Source organism: Ixodes scapularis, unplaced genomic scaffold (genome assembly GCF_016920785.2).
Source record: "Ixodes scapularis isolate PalLabHiFi unplaced genomic scaffold, ASM1692078v2 PGA_scaffold13__105_contigs__length_92229423, whole genome shotgun sequence".
Classification (NCBI taxonomy): domain Eukaryota; kingdom Metazoa; phylum Arthropoda; class Arachnida; order Ixodida; family Ixodidae; genus Ixodes; species Ixodes scapularis.
Window position 1 is genome coordinate 85,937,571 of NW_024609839.1, and position 15,201 is coordinate 85,952,771.

Genomic DNA, 15,201 nt, shown 5'->3' on the forward strand with positions numbered 1-15,201 from the left:
CAACTCGAGCTAGGCCAGGTGAATCGTGGGAGCGTGTCCGCAGTCAGCCAGAAAAAAAACATCAGCAACTTCGCGGCGTGACACGCCAACGCAGTCACGGATGTGCCTTAATAGGCTGCGGTGCACGACGGTTCTTATCGTAGCATGCGTGAGGTAAGAGCAAGCGCTGGCGGATGACTTGTGCAGCCGATGATCTTTTCTGAACTGGAGCATGTCGCTGCAGCGGTCCATAAGCTCGCTTCAGGGCATGTGGGACGCCGGTTCCGAGGACCGCGTCATCTGCTGGGCAGGAGGTTCCGATGTACAGGCCCAGTCCGGGACGTTGCTGGGATTGGTGCTAGCCTTCGCCAACGTCTTCTTCAATGCCTCCAGCTTCGTGCTGAAGAAGTACGCGCTGCGCAGGCTCCATCTCAGTAAGTCTATAGACACCCCCGTCTTTTATCTATGAGGAGTATTCAGCGGCGGTCATAGCTGAGTCCGCGGCTGCCGGTGGTGAGTTTCTAGCTCCTTTGCAACGTGCATTTCATACAATGAAGATTGCCCGAGTTAGTAGCCGATAGATGGGAGATGGTTTTGAGCACGCGCAGTGCACAGCTGGCGTTGGTAACAGCGCACTCAAGTATGGCGTTCAGTGAGTACCCGCTGTAGGGAATATATACCTATCCAATGTTTACAAAATCAGAGTGCAGCGTCCTATCTTTACAACCCAGCACGTGCGTGTTCGTCGCTTCGAAAAGCGAGCAAAGCACGCGCCATGCGCACAAACACTGAAAATGGCTCCGGCCACACGCTCTTTTTTTCGAAAGGTCTATTTACTGGCGGCCATAGCTTTGTGCCCGACTGCTCTTAGCGAGTGCTGATTGCAGGCTTCCACAGTTCATTTGCAACGTGCATTCCATACCATCAAGATTGCCGGTCTTGGCAGCCTATTATTGTGAGCTCGTTCTGAGCATGCGCTCTAAACAGCGCCCTCAAATATGGCGTCCAGTAAAGGAGTGCACGTGGTACCCACGCGGTTATGCTATCATTTTCATAGCGCATAGAAGCTTGGCATTGCACGTGCTTGCACCAGCGGAGGAAGTTGAAGTATCCTCACTCTGGGTGCACACATTCTTGTTTTGCCTCACTTATATTTGGTCGCCTATTTCAGGTTTAAATGTTTTTTTTTTTGCTTCCGCATACAAGATACGGAACCCACGTGACTGAGAACGACAGGAAACAGAAAACGTCTATACGTCAGTTTTGGGCAGCAAAGGTGATAAACCACCATGATCATTATGATGGACCAACGTTTTGTTCCACATATGGCCGTCAGAAGTCGTCCTTGCATACTGGCGGTCATTTGCTTACTGTTATTGCCGAGAAAAATGAATTTGGGGTTGCGAAATGTTTGCTATACGCGCTGAGCAACGAAGTCACCCCAATGGTCGCTGATGTGTGACGTTAATACAAGAAGACGTTTTCTGTTTCCTGTCGTTCTCCGTCACGTGGGTTCCGTATCTGGTATGCGGGACGAAAAAATAATAAAACGTTTCAACCTGGAACATGTGAGAAAATATAGGTGAGGCAAAACAAGGATCTGTGACAATCACGCATTTTTCGTAAACACCTTCCAGCGGCGTGGAGAGCTCAAAACGATGTTTTACCGCATACCAGAAGTGCCGACATTCAAGATGGCTGCGCCCTTGGGGAAAAGGTACACGCGGGACAACTAGCCGGCGCCATGTCTCTGCTCGGGCGAGCAAACCTGTGCAATTGCGAGCATGCCAAAGCTACATCCACGCGCCCGCTATACTCTCAGTCATACACACAAAAATAATTTACACCCTTAAAGGTGTGAATCAGCTTCTACAGTGGCTAACTCCCCGGGCTAATGCCCTAAGGGTGCTACTTAACACCCTTGGGGTAATCGTCGCCATGTTTAATCGCGAAACTTCCGGTATGGGGATAAACATATTTTTCCCTTGCCACGCAACTGGGAGGTGTTTACGTTTTTATCATCGTTGGCAATCCTTGCTTTGCCTCTTTTATATTTTTAACTTGTTCCAAGTGGTAATTTCCTGCTTTTTTTTTTTTTTTTTTTTTTCTTCGCCTATGTTAGATGTATGGACAACGTAGCTGGAGACAAGATTTCAATAATCAGGTTTCGGACGGTACCCTTTTCATCGTTCGTACGAACTGCGCGCGGTTTGCTCGCTTTCCGAAGCGACGAACACGCGCATGATCGCACGCTGGGCTGGACGTTATATTTGAGTGCGCTGTTCAGTGCGCATGCTCCGAACGAGCACATTTATGGGCTGCTTAGACCAGCAGTCTTGATGGTGCGGAATGCACTTGCAAACAAACTGTGGAAGCTCGGCTTCAGCACGCGATCAGCATTCTCGCACACAGCTATGACCGCCAGTGAATAAATACTCCAGACATTTTTCATTTACTCTAGTCCCCAGCCAAGTGTATCTGCCGCATCGGCGATGCGGCTGCCTGTAGCACTGGCTCAAAAGTGTGTAAGCGAGCTTGGCATCTGATCGTTTAGCCACCGATGAATCGATTAATACTTTCATCGCTATTAATTATTTAACCGGTTAATCAGTTAAATTTGGGGGAACACACAAAATTAAAAATGCTACGCTTTTACCACGCAGACGTGGGCCAGTACACCAGTAGTGGTGTACTGGCCCACCTACAGTGAACTGTAGGTGTGAGATTTGTAGTAACTGTAAACAAGTGCAGAAAGTTATACGTGTCCCAGCCGCTTAAACACCGTGCAAGTGTCCGTTTAGCGTATCAGAGACTTTTGTGAACAATCGAAGGAGTTCGCCCTTGCCGTAGGCTATCAACGAACCTCTTTGCCACTGCGGCTGAAGTAATTATTGGTGAGTGCGGGTGTCTTATGACTGTTCTGAACTACGCATCAAGTTTAATTTAAAGTCTGAAATTGTATATTGGACCGTTTATTACTTATTCAGCAGAAGCAAAACATTTAATTTTGACTTCTCTAAAAACGGTTACGCATGGGAATGAACAAAGCCGATCAATCGATTCATTAATCGATTAAAGGAACCAATCAATCGGGTTATTTTTTTAATTTTTTTTTAATTTACGCCCAGCCCTACTTGCGACCCCATCTAATACGTTGAAACACGCGTGGTCGCCACTCGTTTTCAGTCTTGGGTAAGTTACTTTTAAAAAGTAATTAGTTACAGTTACACATGGTTTGTCAAAAATGTATTTAAGTTACAGTTACGTAAAATTAACGCGTTACAGTTACAGTTACTTCGTCATAGTAGCTTAGTTACTTTCAAAGTACTTTTCTTGTTGTTGTTGTTGTTGTTTTTAGCGATGAAGGCATTGGCGACAACAAACAATGACTACGATTTATATTTATTTTGAAACTCTCAGTAAACTCTCATTCCACTTTCTAAGATACATATTATTACCGCCGCACGACTTTAGTGATACAAAACGTTTGCCGCTTCCATACAAGACGGACTAAATAAAAAAACTATTTTAGTTCTTGTTGTAACGCAGCAGCGACTACTTTTCAAAGATCACTTAAAGGAGCTGTGCAACGATATTCAATCGGAATGTTTTTCTCTCTACACGAGCTTACTGGCACACCTGGGACTCAAGGATACTCACACGCAACGCCATTGGCCAAGAAACGCCTTTGTTGCGGTGTAATTTCAAGGACAAAAGCGATCATTTTCATTCAATCTCTCCTTTGCAAAATTTGATGACGTAACTCGGGGATCGCAGTACACCCAAGTGACGATATTTGAATGCGGCTCATAGATTGGACCCAAGCATTGCGTGGGCACTCGACTTGGGCTCGTGACAATTGCTATCTCGAGAAGCATTCGGGTTGTAACCCGTGTCCAATCGCTGCAACGACGACAATAGCCGAGCCATAACAATGTCTGGAACTCAGCGCGTGTCCTGCGCTTTGCCAACCCCAGCGCGTGGCTATGATCAACACTGGCGGCATATAATCGGCTCCAGATCACGTGGCCGCTTGTTCTGGCTGCGAGTTGAGGGGGTGAATGCTGCTCGTTTTTCTTAAATTTTTTTCTGGGACTTCTATTGCGTGAGGTGAAAAACGAACGCGTGTTTCATAGGTCATTAACGTTAGGGATCCGTTTTACGCGGTATTTGTGCAAAGTACAAAAATTGTTGCATTGCTCCTTTAACTTTCCCCCTTTTGATGCTGAACAGATCCGGGCCCTTGTTAATACCCGTGTCCCACTAGAGCGACAGACAGAAACAAACGACAGCGACAAGCCTCAAATCAGGGTCTTTCGCGATTTGGCAGGCTTTGTATAATAAAGGAAGCTATGTTCAAACACAAGCATCATGCACGCGAAGGTGGCTTTGGCAGACTTGCAATCGCTCGTGCTTACTTCACGAGCACCGAACGACTAAACGCCAGCCAAAGGTGCCATCGCGAGCATGCTGCATGGGTTTGAGGCTTGTCGCTGTCTCTTGTTTCTGTCTGTCGCTCTAGCGGGACACGGGCATAAAGAGGCGCTCAACGGGTGCGCTAGACGGCAGGGCAGTATACAGACATGAGAAAACTTACCTAATAGTGGGAAAGCCGTTGAGGCTGGAAAGCGCTGTCGAGGTTTCAGCCTTCCCTCGTTCCGTCTCCATGCCTAGCGGTATAGTGTCCAGAAACGAAACTCACCCCGACGTGCTTGCGAAGAATGGAGGAAGAGGACCTCCCGGCTGCGAATACTTTTTTTTTTTTTTTTTGGCAGGATTTTCAGCCAGCAGTGAAGTTATCGCTAAAGTCAAAGTGCAGTTCATAGCCGGGCCACGGTAACACCAGCCGTTCGTCACTCGTGATAGCCTCTCGTTTGAGCTATAACGGTTAATTGCCATCCATTTTCTTTCTTTCTTGGGACGTTCTCTCTCTCCCTTCCTTTAACAGCTCTCTTGTTCCCCTTTCTTAGCTGACATGAGAGGGAGATACCGATGGACGAACGCATATACATTACAATGATAGGGAAGGGAGCAGAAGCCACTTTATTCGGAACTGAATAAAGTGGAAAAGACCGTTATTATGAAACAAGGTAAAGAAAGAAGCCAACAGAAAAAGAGAAGGTCATCTCGGAATGCGTTTCGCTTTTCTTTTTAATTTCTTCTATGCAACGCAGAACAAAAGACTCGACCGTGGATCACGGGCTCACGGCCCCTGGAAAAGTGCAAGTCGAACAGTGGAAACATCGTCTGTGGCCCCGGTCAGACAGTGTCTTCTGGCGGCGACTCGCTTTCGCAAAGAAAGCTGTCACCGCGACTGCTGCGGCACCGACGACAGAGGCTCTCGGTCGACGTTAAACAGTTCACCGTTAGGTGTGTACGCGTCGCGGGTCGCGTGTTTCCTTGAGGCGGCTCTGTTGCTTGACTGAGGCCGAGAAGGTTGAAGACGGGGCGAGAGAGACACGCACAAAAAGATTGAATAAAACAAATGCTAAATGCGCACTTTCCGTGCAATGAAAAATGAAAAACAGAACAAGAAAGACGTCTGCAATCTGCGCCGGCACTTTGCTCCGACGAAAGAATGTTGAGTTCTTGTTTTATTTTGTCCCGCCTAATGTGGGGCCCAACCTCCACACATGGTCGAACCCGCTGTAGTGTGCACAAAATGGGGTCAATTTTTCGCGAAAAGTATCTATTTTTACAGATACCTTTTTTTTACTTTTTCAGGAAAGTATTTAGGTCGTCGTTACGCTTACTTAAAAAGAAAAAAAGAATGTATCGAGTTACAGTTGAAAGTTATCAAAGTCAGTGACGACCTACAGTATCGCGATACAAATATCGCTATGCCAACTCAAGACTGCTCGTTTTGCGCTCGTGCCTCCCACAGCGCTGGTCACCCGCAATGCCGCTTCTCCGCGACGCAACAGTTCGAAAGGAGAAGACCAGCTTCCACTAAGCAGAGCTGGCGAGCTATCCCGTACGAAAATGTCAGATCCATGTCAGATTCGGTCTCGTATCTGGCGGCCATGACTTCAATCTGCGCTCGACCAGAGGCACACTTCCATTCGGGCCGGTTCCAGTCAACGGCTTCCATGTTTTCGGTAAATTCAAAAAACGACTCCGGTGATTCCGGTGTGGCTTGATCCGGTCAGTATTATTATTTTTATTTTCCTTTTTTTTCATTTTTTTTTACATAGGGAGTCGCAGGACGGAAATCATAATCAGACAAGACGATTTAAGATTTCACCTGGTTCGAGCTCTATACGGAGCGCAAGTTCGTCTGCTTCTTGAGCAGCGGTTGTGGTGACGTCAGAACGTCGAGCTCTGATTGGCCCCGATTGGAAAGATAGTGGGTAGACCTCAAGGTAGCTAGCATTGAGGTCTACCCACTATCCCTCTATCGGAGCCAATGAGAGCTCGGCGTTCTGACGTTACCACAAGCCCTGAAAAAAGAAGCAGACGAACTTGCGGTCCGGACAGCACCCGGCGACTCCAAGACAAACGTCTGACGCTTCGTGGCGTACTCTCGTCCAGTTTCAGCGTATTTACCGCTTGGGGCAGGTCGGTAATCCACTAACGATGACGTCATCCGCAGGTCTTCACTTTTAGGCGGGTTCAACGCGTGCTCAAAGCGTATGCCCAAAATATGACGGCCTCGGATAATCGACGCATGCAGCACTGGAGGGCGCGCATTTTTGAAAACGGTTATACAACTCTTGATCGCAGTACGTGCACGAAACTGTCGAACCACCATGGTGGTTTAAAGACCCGCTCGCCGATGCGCAGGCGGAAGCGGCGGCCTCGGGGGTTTCGAGCTGGGCTGCCTGCTGGACCCGATCTGGCTGCTGGGAGCAACGCTCGGTGGGTGCGTTGCCCCCCGCGCTCCCGCACTCGGCGCCCGTCGTGAGCCGGGCCGTACGCAGGCAGTTCGGCGGACGTGGCCCAGGGACTGGCCCTCCAGTTCACCTCCTCCACCGCGGTGGTCGCCATCGGCATGGCCAACGGTCTCGTCACGTGAGCAGTCTTTGCGCTCGCCTGATGCTGGGATTGGCCAACGCCCAGTCACTGGAAGGATCAGAACGGCATAACGTTTCCTTCCGACGTCCAACACGTGCTCTGCCTTCCGACATGCTTTGGCTATGCGCCCGTTTGAAGCTCACAAGACATCGAAGCGTTATCGAAGGAGCTGGCGCCAGTGGCGGGACACCTGAAAGACCTCCAGGCTCCCTGGCCTTCTGATCCTGTATAGTGACCCTAGATTATAAAATAATTAAATCCTGTAAACGACCTCCTCAACCACAATGGAACGTGGATATAAGTTCCGCCGAACGCTTCACTAGTGTTCAACCTGAATGATAGCCGGTGATAAGGCGTGAAATTACACGGTGTGCTATTAATATTAAGCGTTAGTTTGGTTTCAGGGGCACCCCGCTTGCGCGTTGCCGCATAAAAATTGCACACACCAGAGAAGACCTTCCAAGGGAAGGTTGATTATCCACGAACTCAATGACGGTTCCGTCCTGACGAACACACGTGACGTCTCTGTTGTCGCAGGGCGCTGCTGACGGCGACGCTGTTGCACGAGCCCTCGTCGGTGCTGGTGGTCAGCTGCTGCCTGCTCACCATCGTGGGCACCCTGCTCATGGTGCTCGGGGTCCCCTCCGAGATGGAGCCCACCACGGCGCTCGAGCTCGAGCTCTACCTCGTACAAACAGGTGCCCCCCCCGAAGCTCTCGTGGGAAGCACCACGCCTCTGAGACCTTATAACTGTATAGGTTCCGTGTTTGCGGAACAATAACGATAAATCCCGAAAATCAACCCCCGAGGCTTTTTAATCAAAATCGAGGAAAACCAAAAAACCTGAAATGCCCTTAAATATAAAAAAATAAGAAAAAAAGCGTATCAGGAAGCAAATTTTTTTAGTTCACAGCTTTATGCCAATGTTGTCTCGGAAAACAGACCTAGACCTAGACGTTTGTATAAATAAAACGTCATTATTAAAAACAGCGCAAAAGGACGGGACAAAAGTAGAAGGAGCAAACAGGACATACGCTGATGTCGTTCAACAACCAACTATAGCCGAGCAATTCACCCTTTAAAATATTAAAACGCATTTTCACTTGAGTTGAATGCGCTATCCGCCAGGCATGCTTCTTGCTTCGGAACCGGACCTCTTGCCTGGTTTCTTTTTTCTTGTCTGCACGGGGTCTTTTTCTAATTATTCAGGCCACGGGTAAACATAATTGAAAACGGGCGTGTTGTTGAATAGATAGGAATACTTGAAAGAAGTCTCGTTTCCGTCCCCGTCGAGCTCGATGGTTTTTCCTTTCAAGTATTCGGGTATACATGTTTCCCAAACGTTGGGGCATTTTATGTCCCTATTTTCTTCGACGGGAACCCCAACTTTTTTTTTATCCGAAACCTAATATTCACACAGAAAAACGCCGAATGTTTGTGAAAAAGTAAACCCCAGAAAACACCCCCCAATTCGCCGAAAATTATACACCGAAAACACAGATCATAATTTAGCATGTCCCTGCAGAGATCCAGCAGTCATAGTTCCATGTCTATACTCCTAGCCTAATTAAGAAGAAAAAAAAAGTTTTGCGCATTGCTCATCCGCTACGCGAAGTAGCCCTTACACGATTTGGTTGTCGGGAGAAGAAACGATGCTTTGGGCGTTTGAAACGCGCGTACCGTCTTGATAAAATAACATGTAGCTAATTTTATATGCACATATATGTTCATTCACCCCATAAAGAGGGAAATTAGTAAAACTCCGCGAGAAGTCGAACTTAATTCATTACGGATTCTGTGGTGACTCACTTGTATAAACTCCAATGCAGAGTGCAAGTTCGTGGGTAGACCCAAAGGTTGGCCGCTCTCCACCCACTGCCTCCCCACCAATCAGAGCGAGCAAGAACGTCGTCTGCTCCTCGCCCTAGGGGTGCTATGTTGCGCTTTTTGGACTCCCAGGAGACTAGGGAGAAGGATGTGACATCAACAACGCAGCAAATGCAGATTGGATGTTGATTTTGTTTTCTTCTGTCAACACCCAATCTACGTTTGGTGTATCGCTGACGTCACTTCCTTCTCCCTAGTCTCCTGGGGAGCGCAACATAGCCCCCCAGGGTCTGGCGTCCTTTCCGTCTACAATCATTCCAGTCAGAACTCGACGATCCGACATCACCGGACGCTCTGAACTCCTCCTCTCCCGCAGTTTCTCTCGGTACAAAGCGAAACGTAATAGGAAGTTTTAGTAGACCGTATTTCCCCCTCCGCTAAGCACCTCTGCTATCCGGAAGTCTACAGCCAAAGCCATCGGCACGAAGGCGCAGTGGCGGTTTCTTCGTTGCGGAGGGTTAGCGGAGGGGGAAACACGGTCTACTAAAACTTCCTAATATGTATGCGAGAAATAGAGATACCTTGCGTTCCATGGGGCTAGGACAGAATAAGACGCTAAAAAATATGCAGATTGGGCATTTTATTGCAATCTGTATTAGGTATTGTCCAGCCGTAAATAAAAACAGCCCCTCCTTCCCCCCCCCCCCCCCCCCCTCTTTTTTTTTTCTTCTTCTTTTTGGCGTCTTGCCTGCTCCGTTTTATTCAGAACCAATATTTCCAAAGAATTTCTTGCCGTTGTGGCCGTAGCGGCACCGCTGTCAGCCAACATATCGATGATGATATAATGCTCGTTCTACTCCACTAACCGAGGTTCTTGTTGGGGACATGAAAGGATATCGGGTTGGAACGTTCAGGACTTTACAGAGGTACACTGGTCCTAGTCTGGCCCAAGTATACTCGCAGAGACCGCCACGGATTCAGAAGCTTCTCGGTCGCGGCATAATTACGAAAATAAAAAGGAACTATTTCTTTCAGTCTTGCCTTCGCAAAGATCGATGACGTCATTGCGGGCTCGAAACCACCCGCCTGACGGCATTCGAGCGCGGCTCATGGATTGGACACGAGAACTGCGTGAGCACTCGACTTCGGCTCGTAACAATCAATGCCTCGACGGACACTCGGGTAGTGGCTCGTGTCCAACCACTGCAGTGATTAGAATAGCCGAACTCTTACAATGCCTGGTACTCAGTACGCGTTTTCTGCTTTGCCGACACCAGCGCGTGGTTATGATTAACGTTGGCGGCAGGGTAAGCACCAGGCCACGTGGCCGCTTGTTCTGGCTCCGAGTTGAGGGGATGAGTGATGCTCATATTTCTTGAATTTATTTGCCGACTGCCATTGCTTAGGAAGAAAAGCTAAGGCACGTTTATTTGGTTATTAACGTTAGGGAGTGATTCTAGATAGTATTTAGCTAAAATAGAAATCTCCGGAAGTTACTTCAGGCTGTCCATCTGGTCACCATGACACTATGGCAACCTAGCTGTCCCTTGTCACCGGCCCGGCTGCAGCACGCCTTACAATCAGGGCACTCTGTTGCGCACCACCCTTGAGATAAAGCAATCTGCACAGTTGTCAGACGGACTGGCTGCTGGCACCTCCATCCCCTTCTGCAAAGAGATCTGACGTGAGGAGCGAAGCATTGACCAGCTATATTTTGTTCATCTGATATAGTTTCCATTTCACCCAAGGCTAAACATTTCTTCCTAAGAAAGCTGGTAAATGTAGTTTTTTTTTTTTTATTAAAGAGAGGGTGGGTGGGGGGGGGGGGGGGAGCGACCTCTTTCCTCCTTTTTTTTTATTATCTGCTCCTGACGGACGTTGCACAGGTTTCGTGGTGTACGCCCTGCTGGTCGGCGTGGTTCTGGTGCTCGCTGCTGGGCTGGTGTCGCAGGGCGGTGGCCGTCGCTGTATCCTGCTCAACATCTGCGTGAGCGCGTGGGCCTCGGTGCCGTACACGATCGCCGTCAAGGCCATCGTCATGACCGTCTCAGAGGTCGGGCGGCTCGTGTCCCTGCGCACGGCCGCCTGGTTCGTCGTGGTGCTCGTCTCCTTCCTCGCACACGTCATCTTCCTCAACAAAGTATGAGCGTGTGAAATGTGGCCAGAGAGTGGCGCCGAACGACCTCGCATTTTCTCAGCCTATAGCATTCCTTTTGATGAGCGCTGGTTCCGAGGCCATATTCCAAGAGCCCGTGACGTTGGAACAAGAAGGACACAGGGTGAGGCGATCGTCCCACCAGATACTAAAGGGCCTATTATGTCCGTGCGCTTCGTCCTACGTCACGGTAATAGCATTGGCTGCTGATCGATATTAAGTTGCGTGACACACTCGTCACACCCTGGGTTTCTTGGGCTACCAGTGACTATGATAAAAAATCGGGTGGAAGGAAGGGGCAATCCCGCCATGTCCCTTTCGACGCCCAAGAGCCGGGAAGCATGTTGGCGCGAAACAAAGATTCATATACAAAATCCCGAAGACGTACGCATTTAAAACCACGAGCGCCGTGAACACGTCCTCAGCCGCAGTTAAATGGTCTCGCCGGTTTTTGAGAACCCCTCCGCCTCTTGACTCCGTCCGACTGGAGCCGATGATCGGACGGAGCCAATCAATAAGCAGCACCAACAATGCATTGTCACGGCCCTCGTTCTCTTTGTTGGTTTACTCCCGCGCTAAATCAATCACGCACCAAAGAGCGCAGGATCGCGGCGCATTCACACTATGCCTGGTCGCAAATAAGGCAATGAGCACTTTCGGCGCTGTCTGATTGGCTACACCGGATTGTCGGCTGCGGTCAAGTGAAACGGAGTATGCACGGGCGTGCACGCTCTGGGTAATTGCACAGGTGAGCTGGTTGTCCCTAATCTAAAAAAATTAGATTAGGGACAACACAACACCGTGTCTTGTCCCATTAAAATCTCAGTTTTTTTGTTTCTTTTTGCTGTGTTTGTTTTTGTTTGCTCCTGGACTGCTCGTCACCAATACCGCCTAGAACAGAAGGCCTACGCTTGACGTCATCGTTAGTGGATACCCGACCCACCCCAAGCGGCAAAGACGCTAAAGCCCGGCTAGAGCCGCCGCAAAGTTGCAGACGCATCCGTCATGGCGTCGCCGCATGCTAACGTTGCACTGGTTGCCAGACGCTGCAAGACGCGCTGGCGATAGGGCTCACGCAAGCTAGGCGGCGCTGCTTGGATTCACTAGTGGTGACGTTTGGAGGGAGAAAGGCGCAGGGTCTTGTCTTCTAGTCTTGCTGTCATCCCTCGATCCATGTGATGCAGAGCCTGGAGCACTTCGACCCGGTGCGCATCTCGCAGCTGTCATCCTGTCTGCTGCAGCTGAGCATGACGGCCACCATGATGCTGCTGTCCCGGTCCTGGCAGGAGGCCACGCCGTACCACGCGCTGCTCTTGCTCCTCGCCGTCGGAGACGTGGCCTTTGCGCTCCTCGGATTCGTGCTCTTTCAGGCAGGTCCGCTCCTCGATCGCGCCGGCGTCAGCTGAAGATGTCGCTGCACGCAGGAGGACCAGCAGCGCTCGGACGCCGCGGTCCGTGTCGCTCTGCGGCTGCTCTTCACCTCCAACCGGCTCGGGAGGACACCTCGGCCCAAGGACGAACTGGGCTCCCGCCCGGTCCGCAAGAGGCGCAGGAGCCAATGAGTCGCTTGGGGCGGCTTGCTTTCAAGTCATGGCTCGAAGTTACTTAACATATGTCCTTATTCGTATGTCCTTCCCTGCCGGTGGAGTAATCTCCCGGTGTATATCGGACAGAGCCCCTTTTCGAGGAACTGTCCTGTCTCTTAAAAATCTTGTCTGCGCGAAATGTTGCGGTACATATAGAGCTTATATATTAATCGCACCCTTTGACCCTTCTTTCGTTTGGTGCCTTCGATGAACCGATTGCCCGCGCATCGCCATAAATAAAGTGAGTCAGTGGTTTTACAACAAACACCTCTCCACAAAGAAAAAAAAATAAAGAACCATTGGTGGATTCTTAGGGAATGTGTTAGTATGACGCTTGGGAAACGCCACACAGGTCCCTTTTGGGGAATCGCTAACGCTGCCCCTTCATTTTTTTCTGTTAGAGTTTTCTCTTTTGCTTACTTTATTTTCTGCTGCCTATTTTTCCCCTCGTTACGGGGTTAGCGTTAGCGATTCCCAAAGGGGGACATGTGTGGCGTTTCCCAAGGGTTATGCTAATCCATTCCCTAAGAATCCGCCAATGAATCTTCCTGTAATTTGTTTCACCCCTTTTCTGTACTCTACCTGTCAGAGTATACTTCGAAGCTCTTGGATACGGTCATCCCTGCCACTCGTGCAAAAAACCACGTCCATATCACTTGTGGAAGGAACTGCATTCATATCACTCGTGAAGGGAACCGCACCCACCGTTTTAACTACACACACACATCACAGCACACGCACCGCCTCTGCGGAAACCAAGAGCGAAGAACAACCGGCGACGGTAGAACAGCAACTGAGCACGCCCGCATTCCACCGCGCCGCGGCTCGGTCTCCTCTCTGGCTCCGTGCCAGTTGTGCGCGTGACTGACGAAAACGAAAGGGCTCGTTTTGACAAAAACCCGGCGGTGTCTGTCAGTTTGTCAGCGCGGAAGAGAGAGGGAGAGGGTGACACGTGCTGACGTCAGCGCTTCGGACCAATGGGAGCGTCGCATGCGTCACCCTCTCCCCATCCTTCTCCCTCTCTCCCCGGCGCTGACAAACGAAAGAAACCGCCGGGTTTTCATCAAAACGAGCGTTCTAATGCTCGTGTAATTAAAAGAAATGTTCGTGGCAGGGTGCAGCATCTGCACCGTGTTACGAAGACGCGTGTTGAACGGAAACAATGAAGTGCCTATATTATTGTCATTTTATTTATTGAATATGCTGCTTCTAGTGCAAAGCGCCCATTGTTCCTATCGGAAAATAAAACATACCGGTTTTTGTCTCAGTTCGTCTGACGCCTCAATTTGGTGAAGCCCCAGTTCAGAAGAGAGTTTAAATTTGGTTAAAAGTTTTATTTTGGCTAATGCTTAAGTTCGGCTGAACCTATCAGTTTGGAAGGTTCACGTAGATGGGACGCTTCAGTTTCGGAGAACGCTTCAATGTCGGCTTATTTATACTGTAAAACCCAGGGAGCCCTTAATTTTCGCAAATTACGCGAACTGAAATTTGCGAAATTTAAAGGCGTCTGGAATTCGCGGGCTTAACTGGCCGGGATTATGTACTCTGTGACCGACTCGCGAAAAATAGGGGCCGCGAAAATGAAAGGTTTTACTGTATTTCAGTTAGACTGCGCCATTATGTGTAAATGTGTGTCTACAAATGTTACTTCAAGCTAAAGATTTTTTTTTTTTTAATCTGCGTTTTGGGAATTAATGCAAGTGCACTTTTTGCGTCGAAACAGTTCAATTCAAGAGCAGTGTCACGCGTGTGAGAGTCCGACTTTCCTGGTAAAAAAGAACAATCTCAAGAAGTTATTTGGAAATTTCCAAATATTGTCACGAATGACAGCCAGGCGTCAGTATTTTCTGAGATATCAATATGAATGAGAGGCGTTCATATTTTCTGAGATATCACCTTATATAATATCAGGCATACATCGAAGCGTTAAATCAACCCCTGCCGCATTTAAGAAAAGCCGCTGGAAAGCTCCTCCCACGAAGCCTTCTTTCCACTTAGCAGAGCGAATGCCGGAGAGGGCGTATTTCCAAAACCTAGCCCTTCCAGATCTGCCGCGGAGCGGCGTGCTTTGATTGGCCAGATTACCGCCGCACAAAATTTTGACGGCGACGCACATGCGGCGCCGGTCGCCGGCTGGAGCGCCGGGGAGCAGGCGAGGCGAGGGGGGCTCACCTCCTCTCCGGCGTTCGATCTGCCCTGCTTGAACGTAACTTATGCAGCGCCGTATCAGCGCAGATTCATTGGCGCAAAGTCAGCCTGGTTCAGATTGCTACCAACAGAGATACTGACAGGTTAACAAAAGGGTTGTTTAACAGCAAAGGCGATCTAAAACAAGGAGACGTCGTCTAGTTGAGTGTACACGTCCCACATCTCCGCGGCAGTGTTCCCGACATACACTTTTGCCGAGGATTGGTTCGATAGAACCGTCGTGTCAATGACCGCTAAACTGTCTCTCTCGAACATATTGAGGAGAGATACACTCTAAGAAATGCCTGCGCGTCTACTTAGCCGCCAAACACTCGAAGAGCAAATCCCTGCGATCTACGAAATCAGCGCACTGAATGATCGAAGAAAGGGTAAAAGCACAGGCGAGCTGGTGAAGAACTTCCATCGTAAACCGGAGACACGGAAAAATAAAAA

The 15,201-nt window shown here is 49.3% G+C and overlaps 1 protein-coding gene across 1 annotated transcript; it reads left to right on the forward strand.

Moving 5' to 3' along the window:
• The first annotated feature begins 211 nt into the window (after positions 1-211).
• On the forward strand, positions 212-12,537 carry LOC121048050. Its single transcript, XM_040503903.1, has 4 exons — positions 212-413; positions 10,707-10,960; positions 12,160-12,345; positions 12,400-12,537. The coding sequence occupies exons 1-4, from the start codon at positions 212-214 to the stop codon at positions 12,535-12,537; spliced, it is 780 nt and encodes a 259-aa protein (XP_040359837.1).
• Positions 12,538-15,201: the final 2,664 nt, after the last annotated feature.

Excerpts from the sequence above, each read along its gene's own strand:
- LOC121048050 (XM_040503903.1), top strand. The coding sequence starts at position 212 with ATGTCGCTGCAGCGGTCCATAAGCTCGCTTCAGGGCATGTGGGACGCC. Across the intron at positions 414-10,706 it reads GCTGCGCAGGCTCCATCTCA|GTTTCGTGGTGTACGCCCTG; the intron begins GTAAGTCTATAG and ends GACGTTGCACAG. Across the intron at positions 12,346-12,399 it reads TCGGATTCGTGCTCTTTCAG|GAGGACCAGCAGCGCTCGGA; the intron begins GCAGGTCCGCTC and ends CGCTGCACGCAG.